The sequence below is a fragment of the Corvus kubaryi genome, unplaced genomic scaffold, assembly GCF_017639235.1.
Source record: "Corvus kubaryi isolate FWS band 111438036 unplaced genomic scaffold, C.kubaryi_AGA036_p1.0 76, whole genome shotgun sequence".
NCBI classification, from domain to species: domain Eukaryota; kingdom Metazoa; phylum Chordata; class Aves; order Passeriformes; family Corvidae; genus Corvus; species Corvus kubaryi.
The window spans coordinates 7,524,396-7,536,790 of NW_024582063.1; the positions used below are offsets into that span (position 1 = coordinate 7,524,396).

A 12,395-nucleotide genomic window follows, 5' to 3' on the forward strand; every position below is an offset into this window, starting at 1 on the left:
CAACTAACAGTTGGTAGAAATAAAGCTTCCTACTGGCAGTCAAATCAAATGTAGTAACAACTCAACGACTCCCTGCTGCTTGCTGACAGCATGGTGTAACACACTGGGACAAACATTCACTTAAACACTGATTGAAGGAAAACGTCATTTCCCCACTCCCCAAGTAGCTTTTTGGTGGCGTGTGCGAGCGCACATGTGTGTGTAGGGGGGATTTAAATCCAGTGGCATGTGTCTGGGAGGACAGCACACACTGGGAGCCAGCTGAGTGAGGGGGTGGGAAAAGGATCACTTGCTTTATAAGTTTTAGTCCTGAGTCTTTTAAGACGCTCACTCTCTGATACTATTTCTGGTGTGTTCTCTCTAATCGGTTCTCCAATTTAACAGAGCCTGGCGTGCAAATTATAATTCTCCTGCTATAAATCTGCAGAAAATCGGTGAGGGAGCTGGGTGGGGAGACAGGTACATGGTGTGCACACACCTACACTCTGCCTTTCAGCCATGGAATGAAATTGCTGCTGGAAATTGTGAAAAATCTAATGATGCAAACTTTGACTCTCTCTTGAGACCGAAGGCATTTTTTTGTCTTCTTTTTCCTTTTGGAAAGTGATGAATGACAGCTGTGTCTCTCTGATCTGTAGTACTGGCTTTCTGACTGGTGCAAGTAACTACTTTTGATGCTGTAATCATTTCAAAATAATCCTTCTTTAGAAAGCCTGTTGTGTTCTTGAATGAATCTTTACTTACTTTTGTAGTTTTTTATTTTTATCTCTTGAAGTAGCTGAATGTAGCATATCATTTTCTTTTGCTCTTTCAAATGATTTCCCTTAATAAAAAGAATCCTCACAATTAATAGCCGACTCCTTCACACTTTACCATGTCCTCTGGGGGCTGGAGACATCAGGTGGATCCCACCTGATACCACTGAAATATAACCACAAGTAGAATGATGCTCCATAACAGAAAAGAATTTCACTTCTTAACCAGAATTTTTGCTGTCTTACAGCATGTGACATGAATTGTTAGTCTGCATTTGGAGTAATAAAATCTTACTCTTCCTGATCAGTATACTGATTTACATATGGTGAGGCTTGGCCATCGTTCTGATAGTCACGTAACAGCCTTTTTGATTGGAACTTTTTGGGCATGAGAATGCTCCTGGTTTGAGTTGGTGCAGCTCTCAACTCTTGCTGCAGAGTTGGCTGTTTTCAGGGATGTTAAGTACTGTAACAATAAAAAAAAAAAAAAAAGTGTGTATATATATATGTAAAATTAGGCTAAAAGTCACTATATGAGAGAAGGTAAGTCTAAGGTATATTACAGTGGTTGGATTGTAGCTTCAAACAACAGCCATGTTCTAGCTGTAAAAATGTTAGAGACCCAGGAGAAAAATGTTAGAGACGCACTAAAAACTAAGTAGGTATATGAAGTATTCCCTGAGATTTAAGTTGTATCAGAACCATAATAAATACACAAAATCCAATAAATCTCTTCTGTGTTTAACTTTGAGGCATTCTAGAATGATTTTGTTTTGAAGTGCCATCTCCCTCTGTTGCTTTCTCTTCAATATTTACCTCTTCTTTTTTTTTAAGTATTTGAAAGCTAAATCATCAGGGCATACCGAAAAGGTATCTTTTCCTACTTAAAAAACATGAGATCCATATAAGGAGGCAAGTCTTTTCTGCAGTGAACTTTCTTTGGTGATGGCCTGCCTAGTAGTAGGGCATAACAGCTAATAGGATATTTCCTGCATAAAACACATGCAAAATTTAAGGTCACTGGTGCAATTTTTTATATATGCTTTTATTTTTTGCCTTGCAGACAGAGGGTTTGTTTGTTTGCTTTTTTCAGTGTGTTGCAGTGACATGTATTGAGTACAGTGGACAACTGTGCCACTGAGGGCTGGCACCTTTTCAGATGTCTGGTGTTTTGGCTCAAAGGTGTGGTCTTTGAGTATTATTCCTCATTTTTGTTCCTAAAAGAGTACCTGATGTAAAGAATAATAATTTTTCCATTTGAAAAGATTTAAATCATGTTGCCTCTAAGTGCTTCAGCTTTTAAATTCAGAAGAGTTTTATGTTATAGTCTGTCGAACCATAGGATCTGTATGCTGCAGAGCCTGTGCGTGTCTAAGGATACATTTAATTAAACCAGCATTAGCGTATCTATACAGACTTATTAAAACACTTAGTTTGTCTCAATAATATTGATTAAATAGCAGTAGTTTGTTTAATCTAAGTGTATTTTTGCTATTACTACATTACTTCCAAGTAATCAGGGTAATAGTCATCATCAGTGAAATATCACGTTAGTTATGAGGTAATGCCATAAGAATTGATTTAGACTTGGCAGGAAAGGAAGGCTTTCTGTCATATAGTGCCAAAGCCTGATTTGGACTATTAGAATGAGAGTTTTAAACATAATTTCTGTTCGTATAAACAGGGTGTGTTTTATAGGCTTATAGGTTATTCCATACTCTGAGTATCCATTATATCAAGGAACACCTCAGACAGTTAATTATGCAAAACATCATGTAAGTAATTACACAATATTATTATGCATTTAACAGTTTTATTGATTTGCCAGTTGCTCACTTACAGTATTTAGAGCTATAAACAAGAGATGCTCACCCTCAATTGAAATAGATCCAAGGAAATGAGCTAAAGATAAATGACACTAGTATGCATTGTTGCATCAGATGTAATCCTTAAACGTAGGAGCTGTCAACAGTGATAATTTGCAACACATTGGGGTATCTCAGGATCATTTCCTTCTTGTTAACAAAGTTTATCAACCAGGAAGCATGGGGAATCAACTTCAAATAGAATGGGAAGCAATAATGAATATTTATATACGGTGGGTGAGGAGGTTTAAATAATTCCCCCTCGTTTTGGAGGGTCTGTAGTCAGCCACTTGAAAATTTTGCTTTTTTGAAAGCAGCACAGAAAACAGAAGTGCAGCCTCTCAGATGAGGTGCAAATGTGAAGGGTCTGAGATAATGGTTTGTTTGGCTTGTTTTGTTGAGCTAAAAATGAGCACGCACAGTAGTGCAGTCTTCCACTGCACTGTGTGTAGGAAGTGCTTTAGCAGAGCTTGGGTAGATCACATACAGAGCAACAGCAACTGTTTGGGAAGCTGGATCCTCTGTCAGCAGTCACCAGCTAGCTCGGGCCACTGCTGGTAACAACATGATGGCTTCAAGCATTGCTTCTTCTCTTCCGGCTGCTACTGGCTTTGACAGCTGCTCTGGAAGAAGTCACTGGCTTGCTTTGCTTTTGCTTACCAAGGTGTAGTGGGGAAGGTTTCAAGAAAACATAAAAGAAAGAAGAAATTACAAAAAGCAATGAAACATTCAGCTTTTCTTAACAACCCCCACCCTACTCCCCAGAAAAAAACCCCACCAAACCCCCACAGCTGTTCTCTTTTGCATCGGGTACTCCTCACTATGTGGTTGTACATGTGTGTTGATTAATCAAGACCTTGAGCCTAATAACAGTTTTGTTTGTGCATGCATAGGACAAGATTAGCAATACTTTGCAATTAATGATCTCATCCACTAGGTTAACCAAGCAGGCCTTACAATATTTCTTATTAAAAGAAGAAATCCTGTCTTTTCCTTCCTCCAACTAAGCCAGTGCACCTTAATGCAATGATGATATGTTAGACCCAGCAGTTGTCAAAGCATCGTATTACTGTGATGCCATAATGACACCCTGTCTCTGTAAAGTAGTCATGTTTTCTCAAATCACACGTTGCACCGTTGATTTCTGACATGACACTTCATTCAGTCACTTTCCTTTTCTTCGGCGTCTCCATTCTCTGACAATAGCAGCTGGTGCCCATTTTCCTACTAAGTGATTCACATTTTACCACTTTACTGGAGTGCAATTAGCTGGAGCAGAAAAAAAATGCTCAGTGTAAAGCAGCTCGGCTGAAATTGTTACTCAGCTCTTTAACAGGACCTGGCGAATGTCTTGAGGTGTTGTCGTGGGCGTCGGTGCGAGAAGCAACGTTTTAGTTTCTTTGTACACGTTTTTTTTCTCTGTTACAGTCAGGGAAGCAAGTATGGGAATTCACTGGAACACGCTGACTCTTTTTTTGTCTGCTGATCTTAGTATAGACCTGCGAAATGATACTGAAAGTAAGCACAGTATTTAGAAGGAAATGTGGTATTTATAGTCAAAGCGAGGATCTGACTTCCGTTCCTGACTGTACAGACTTTCTGTGTTACTTAGACAAAGAGATTCTTTAATGCATTGGCTTTCACAGTTAAAGTCCGAGGATAGCAAGACCTTTTTGGTAGACATCCATGGGAGAGGAAGGTATTGGAGGAAAATCAGATGGATGGTACTGTTAGTGTGAAAAGTACCTAGGGGTGCATAATAACACCTACCTTGCTGATGCTCCCACGTCATTACAAATGTCAGCTGCTAACAACCTATTCTGATCTTTATGGAAATAGGGCAATTATCTCTTCAAGAAAAGAAAATACTTTATGTGCAGGTAAAAGTGGACTTTAGTGTTGGTCTGCAGTAAAGCTGGTCACTTTAGTTATTGTAACTAATTATTACTGCCACTGATACCACCAGTGCGGGTCTGAAGTAGCGAATGATGCCGTAAGCAGAGCTTTTGCTTCTTGAAAAACAAATGTGAATTGTGTTCATGGATTATGAGGTATGGGCATGTTGTTTTGACCTCCTTTGGGTATTGGTAATAAGGGAGATGAAGGAAAAGTAACTTTGTGAACCAGTTATATATATGGATGGAATATAAAGAGCTTCCAGTAGCTTGAATGAGGCTTTCTTTCTTAAGGCTATATACTGTAATCAGATGCAGTTAATTTTTGCATTCTAGTTGTATATTGATACTGATTTAGCCAGTGTCAGCACTGTCAATATCATTAGTAATGGGGCAGGTAGATGGAAATATGAATGTGATTGCATTAATAAATTCTTAATATATTCAGCCTTTCATAAGCACATAGCATTACAATTTATTCGCTATTGTTTAAGACCATTTTAAAGAAGAAGTTGCCTATTGAAGTGCTCTGTCATTGTACATTTCTGCCAGCAGTTCCTGGCTTCAGGTTTTGCTTAAATGAGGATGTTTTGAAGTAAATTTAGTGTAGACATGAAGAGTTAATGCTGTATATTCCATATTAGCCGTGGCTTGCAGCACCTTATGTATTTTCTCTTGTATATGGGCATGAAAATGCTTGTAGAGCCTGTTGTTACTTTTCCTGAAGCTACTGAAAGGAAAGTTTACTGAAGATCTCCCACTTGTTAGAAACCTTACTTCAGAACAGCCCACCACAAATGGAGCTGCCATTTATTTGACTTAAAATCTAGTAAAGAAAAAAAAACAACCCCACCAAGGCTTTAAAATAAATACTGTACGTTTTTATATGACACATGTTATTTCTATTCATAAACCTTAACTAAATTTAGATTTTTATTAATCCAATGTGACCTAAAAATTTTGCATTAACAGCACAATGTGGAATTGGGCTTATTCTCTTCGAATGCAGATAAAGCCATCATCTTGAAAATAGCTCTTTCTGACAAAAAGGTGTTCTTTTGAAATAAAGTCTTATTCACTACATTCCTCTTAGAGTTAATGTGAATTTTAGTGCCTCTAATTTTAGATTGAAGTGAGGTCTAGAATAAAACCCACTGGCTGACAATTGAATTTATAGATAGTTGTGAATATTTCAGGCTTGAATAATAGAGCTGTAGAATTTCAGACACAGAGAGGAAGAGAGAATTAAGCTCCAACTGTAGTTTTACACTATAATGCAATGGTGTCTAGGAATTCTTCAGTGTAACGAGCTAAGTAGTAATTAGGAGGGAACTGAGGGAGGGATTTTACAGAGATCTAGCTTAGGCATTATTCCAAATGTTCAGCATGATAATTTGATGGTGGTCACACCTGCCATCCGTTTTAGATGGCTCTTGAATTACTTTTGTTCAGGAGTGGTGCAGTAACGAAGGAGTGAAAGCCGTAGGTGTCTGTTGCCCACCCACAGCCAGTACCCAGCCTTGTCTCTGTTTCACCTTCTGGGGGTTGAGAAAGTTTTTGTTCTCAGAGTCAGGCGCTGTTGTTTTCGCTTTTCCTTGGAATAGTTAATGTTTTAACCGCATTTACACTTTGCCAGCATGCACCAATCCAGTCTGTACTGTTGAAGCTGGAGCCAAAAGCAGCTCTGTCTTGGTTAGTACCAGAACCTGCTACTTCAGAAGCATCAGCAGACAGGCTTTAGCATAGGCAGCACGGGTGATCAGATTTTAGTGCTTGTTAGAACTGAGATGGTATTTTGGTTCTGACTGCTTGGAGTGGGAGACAGCCACTTCTGTACTGGCCAAAACAACGTGCAGTTGACTAGCTAATTAATTGCAATTTTTTTTTTTTTTTCTGGAAGGAGAAGGGTGACATTCGAGCTCATTATTGCACAAATTAGATTTAAAAAATCGGCAGTGGGAGTCTCATACAGGAACGTGCCACCACGTCTGGTTATGACAGACTGTAGGCAGTGACTGCTAGAGCTGTATTTTGAGAATTTAAGTGTGGAGCCTTGGCAGAAGGCAGGTGAAAATAGAACCAAGTACCTGTTTAGTCAATGAAAGGATCTTAGTATTAGTGTGTAGAAAAATAACGTAAAATATTAGCTGGTAAAATGTGAAAGTTAATTGATAATTTTAATCATAGCTGTATAAAATTCAGTGTCAAAGCAAGAGGAGAGAGAGACAGAGAGACACCATGTTTTAGTACCCTAATAACTTCTAACTCTAGTCTAAGATCGTAATGTATGTGAGAGCGGTCCAGTAATTATAAGGTAATAAGTGGAGTGGTGGTGTAAGTGCTCTAAATTAAAAGGAATTCGCAGAGCTGCTGTAAGTCAGTGCCGACCTGCTTTCTTTCAAACGTTGACTTGAGAAAAGTGCTTAGCCCAGAGTGCAAGTAGAAAGACAAGAGAGAGCTATCTATTAATTACAGCACTCATTAACAGTGACGGCTACAAGGCAGCAGATGCAGAAGAAAAGGCACGCGCTACTGCAGGCTGGCAAGGGGATTTCCCCCCCTCCAGTTCTTGAGGAAAGGACAACACAAGCAGGTGGTCCACTGTAATAAGATATTTTCACGGCTTTAACCTTCCCATTTCCTTGGTTTATTTGCTGACACCAGATAGCTTGCTCCTTCCACCTCCCCAAATAAGCCCTGATTTTAAGTTTAGAGGGTAACATTTCTCTACATCAATCTGGCTGGTTTCCAAATTCACACATTGTTTGTTTTCAATAGAATTTTACAATAAAAATTAGAACAATTGAGAAGTCTAAATAAAATCCGTGGGCACTGGGTGAATTTCATCTTAAACACTTTTCTTTAATGAAGGGTCAGGCTTTAATCTCCATTACCCCCATTGGAAAGGAAGCCAACTCTTGATTTATGTCTTTTTTCCATTGGTGAATTTGATTCCAGATATTAAAGTAGAAATTGATGAAAATTTTTTATTTTTAAATAAAAAGAAGTGGAAAAGTGAAGATCTCAAAAATTACTTGAGAAAATTAAGTTGGTCAAATTGTCTGAATTTACATATTTTCTTTGAAAACACAGATCCATAGCTCCAGGTGGTGTTATGGGATAGTTGCTTTTCTGCAGTTAATGTTTCTAAAGAAATGTTCATAACTATCACCTGAACTCTGGCAGTTTCTGAGAGTACTGTCAGGAAAACGTTGTATAAGCCATTTGCTACTGTGGTCTCATAATTGCAGCTGGAGAAAATGAGGATAATATCTGAATCAGAGCTTACTAATTATTATTTTTGTCCTTTGTTCACCCTAAAATGTGTTAAAAAATAATAAAAACACTTGGGGATGGAAATAGACAAAGGTTTCTCCCCCAGTCCTCCCTGTAGAAAGTGCTAACTTGTTGGGTCAGATATTGTATGTTTTTATTTCAGATGCTTAATTCTGAAACTCTGAGAACTGAGAAGACAAAATCTCACCTTCTGAAAGACAAAACTTTTATGTTAAATTTCCTCTAATATATTTTTTTAATCCAAGAATGGAACATGTAAAATGACAGATCCTATAGAGCTGTAGATATATGGGATAGTGGCATAGTTATTACTGGTTAGTCTGAGGATAATGGCTAGAAAGTAATTGCAGCCACAGCTGATGAATCATTTCACTTAGATTTTGTGAAAATGGAGTTCAGCCTTAATTATTTGTTAGAGTACCCCATTGATGTGCTACTTCGTTACTAAATAGCTGTATCTATAATAAAGCAATATTAATGAAGGAAAAAAAAGATTGCAAGAGACTTGCTCTTCAGTTCTGGGATCAGATCAATACCTGATGGATACGTGTTTTAGTTGAGTGTCTTGACAAATATTAATTACAGAGCAGAACATTTATGTGATTAAACTTGGAAATATTTGTTTCTGGTAATGGTGGAATTTACAGAAAGAAAGTACAGATGGAAAAATGAAGACATTTAATAGCCAAGCCATGTAATAGGAATTTTTAAATTTTTTGGCTTGCTGGATGACAAGTCCAGAATTTAGAGTTGATGTGAAGTTGACATGTAGCCTGGAGGGCAGGTGGAGGGGACAATGGACGGATTTGGTCTCTTTAAAGTTTTTGTTTACTGCCTGTCTGGAGCTTTGACAAAGCTCTGTCATGCCCTTATGCTGATTACCTTCATGTAGAACAAGAATTATTGACTAATGAATGAATGATGTGCAGTCCCTAACCCTTCCAGAGCAGCCTTAAAGAGCACTGTCTTTAATACACAGATTCTTCTTTCTCTCTCTCCCCACTGCAGGCTTCTCTGCAGAATGTCAAGCAAAGATCGACACATTGATTCCAGCTGTTCGTCGTACATCAAGACGGAACCGTCGAGCCCCGCCTCTCTGACGGACAGCATCAACCACCACAGCCCCGGTGGCTCCTCCGACGCCAGCGGGAGCTACAGTTCCACCATGAATGGGCATCAGAACGGGCTGGACTCGCCTCCCCTCTACCCCTCGGCCACAGGGCTCGGGGGCAACGGGCCGGTCAGGAAACGGTACGATGACTGCTCCAGTACCATCGCTGAAGACTCACAGACCAAGTGTGAATATATGCTGAACTCCATGCCCAAAAGACTCTGTTTGGTGTGCGGTGACATTGCATCAGGGTACCACTATGGAGTGGCCTCCTGCGAGGCCTGCAAGGCTTTCTTCAAGAGGACAATTCAAGGTTGGTTATTTGTTAAGCTTCCTTTCTTTTGCTCAAAATGAAAACGTGCAGTCTCTGGTTGAAGCCTGTTAGGACTTCAGACTGTGCCCTTTCATTCTTCGTTCTGCTTGGTCCTACAGATGTTGCTCATGAAGAAGCCACTTTGGTCTTCTTTGGGAGTTCTGTCTGTCACATTTAGCTCAGTGCCATGTTTATTTTGATTCCAGAAAATAGAAAAACGCTGGTGCTATCCAGTAGGTGTTCAGATTTGTTTTCTCTGTGAGTTTGTCTGGATTCCCATAAATGATTGTTGCGAAGAAAGTGGAGGATTTTCTGAAGGTTGTCATGGATACCTCTTGAACACACCTTGTGGCTGGCACACAGGATCATGCTTGTGTGTTGCTCCTAGGGTACACCACTGCTGTACTTAAATTGTTACAGAAATCCAGTTTATATTTGTTAAAGAACCATTGCATGTATATTGATACTGGAATGGAACAAAATGCAGTGGTGTAGTGCTTTGTGCATATCAGTGTATTGATAACTGGTCTTTCACCCACTATATATAGTGGCCATAAGTGGATTCAACAAATAACTGTAAGATCACATTCTAAGGGGAGAGTAAGTTGGCAGCTTTTGGTCTCTGCTCAGTATTTTTTACTAACCTGCTCTTGATATGTATTATAAATATGCCACATATTTTGGCATAAATTAGTACAAATGGGAAAATTTGCATGACTGCTTCTTCTAGCTTCAGAACCTATGGAGACAAAATAACCTTCTACTTTGATTTAGATATCATCCTTTCAAGTAAAATTGAAGGTGCTTTATTTAAAGAACATGAGGCCAAGCTTGGCCTGTGCAGGAATATAGTGTCACATTAAATTAAACTCAGACTTCAGAGACTAAAATTAGGTTGCTAAGTCCAAATTTAAGCTCCTCAATAAAACCTGCTTGATTTCATACGTGTTGAGCACCTGAAATTCTCAGGAAAGACAGTGCAATCTGGTGATATATACTTTTCTTTTTAACAATGAACATAAAGTGAGCTTTGGTTTGTAATTTCACATAACCCCAGACTGGAAACATTTGGTCAAGATTTCTTAAGTATAGTGCTTCCATATTTAATTTAAAATTAATAAGGAAAAATAATGAATGCTAATTTAATTTATTTATTGCTGAGGCAATGGCCATTTTATTCTTCTCTCATCCATTTTGCTGCTGGGGAGATTTGGGCATTCTACCAGCACAAAGTACCCATTTTATGAGGGCCATACAGCCACTAAAAAAAAAATTAGACTTCAGTTGTTATAATGGAACTAAGTGTTACATTGTTGACAACCAGTAAACAAAGATTCCTAGTGGTGGCGTGGGTTTACGTGTAAAATGAACACACATACAGAAACTGTGCTCATTTCAAGTCTCTGTTTTGGAAGGGGGGGGGGGGCGGAAGGAAAAAAAAAGAAGAAAATAAAAAGAGGTAGTTGATTTCACTTGACCTTCAAGGACGTTTTCAGAAAAGCTCAAAAAATGTTTCCACTGAAGCAATTTGTATTTTGTGCTAAACTTCAAGCGCCAGTTTCAACTGGCAACTCTGTTTTTATAAATGGTATTTAATTGCTGTGTAATAGCTGTCCTACAGGACTGAATTGATGCACGATTATTTTAGTTACATTTTGAGCACAAAAAAAAAAATGCTACAGAAACGAAAACTGGTTGAAGTGTTGACTTCTGGCAGTAATAGGTAACCTGCAATTTTACACCACACCACAGACAGCAAGTTTCTGGGCATGGGAGCACAAGGCAGAGACGTCATTCTCCAGATTAGCAACCTGGACTTGGCCACGCAGCTCAAGTTAGAACTGGCAGCTGTGCAAAAAGTCTCTGTGCGGTTAGAGCACGAGCTGCATCAGCAGGTGACAGTGCTGTGAAGACAAAAAAAATGCAGTAAGGCAAAACCAAGCTTTGAAAGGAAAAGCCATAAGGAAGAAACTAAGAATAGGAAGTATGTTACCCATCATAATGTCACAGCAGCATCTTCAGTAATGGTCCTGAGTAAACCAGCACAACTACTGAGAGTTTTCAGGTACCATCCAAAATAGTGGAAGCTACTTGGGTGAATCAAACCATGCGTTGTGGTAGGTGACAAAAAGTAGATAAGGAAAAGGTGCTTCCTCATGATTTGAATGGGAAAATCCTGCCTTTAGGCTTGCATGAAGAATAATTCACCTGAGGTTTTTTGCTCTAATTGATAGAATTTAGTTCCAGTGTTCTGGAGGTCATTCTTCCTTGTACCATTTCACTTCCTTTTTCATATCATGCTCCTTCTCTCTCTCTCTGCATGTTCTTGAAATGAGTTTGCTGCTGCATAACTGCAAGTAAGAAAACAGGAGAGCAGAAATAAACACAACAGACTTTGAAATACAGAATAGAAAACCAGACTGCCTGAAGAGTCCAATATTGTGACTGTGCGTATATAGGGATAACATGTTTCAGCTCAAAGAATTGCTTATTTTAAATGCTAATAACTTAATTGTGATGGGTACTTTATTATAGATTCAATGAAAAAGGACATTTGACTTCCCAAACCTTTGTTGGTCATTCACGAGTTTACTAAATTAGCTCAGGCCTGTAGATCCTCAGTGCTATTCCTTTTGAAATCGTGGGCACAGCTGCCCTGCCTTCAGTGAGAGGAAGGCTGAGCTTGATAAAGTTAATTTATGAGGCACATCCTGTGTTCGTGTAAGGCCCAATGTCCTTTCCATGAGTCAGTGGGAGTCTTTCATGCCAGAGGAGTCTCTTGAAGTCTCAGTGGGTGGAGGCCACAGGCAGCTGCTCAGAGAGCCAGCAGTTATTTGAACACCACCACCATCTCACATAAGACAGAAGCATCACAGTACACCTAGCAGTTCCTACACAAGACAGATACCACTCTAATGTATACACCTGTTTTTAAGGGTAATGGAGATTATCCTTCCCTTTCAGATTTAGCAATTAATCCTAAAAAACATCCATTCCTGCCTCTTGAATCAATCTGTGCTCATTTTCTTAAATGTTAAGATATTAAATGAACCCTGTTTCAAAGTGTAAGAAGGAGTAATTTTGTCTTTTTAGAATATATATTTTTAACATAGCCCAAAAATACATTTGCAGTTGTGGTAAAGTGTGCATAATTACGAT

At 38.9% G+C, this 12,395-nt stretch overlaps 1 protein-coding gene across 6 annotated transcripts in view; it reads left to right on the forward strand.

Moving 5' to 3' along the window:
* Positions 1–12,395, forward strand: part of ESRRG (estrogen related receptor gamma) — a 342,923-nt gene that overhangs the window by 208,486 nt on the left and 122,042 nt on the right. For all 6 annotated transcript variants that reach the window (XM_042051853.1, XM_042051852.1, XM_042051850.1 and 3 more), the window contains one exon: positions 8,821–9,236. In XM_042051853.1, coding sequence (XP_041907787.1) covers positions 8,834–9,236 — 403 coding nt within the window. In that variant the 5' untranslated portion in view covers positions 8,821–8,833. The remainder of the gene's footprint in view (positions 1–8,820; positions 9,237–12,395) is intronic.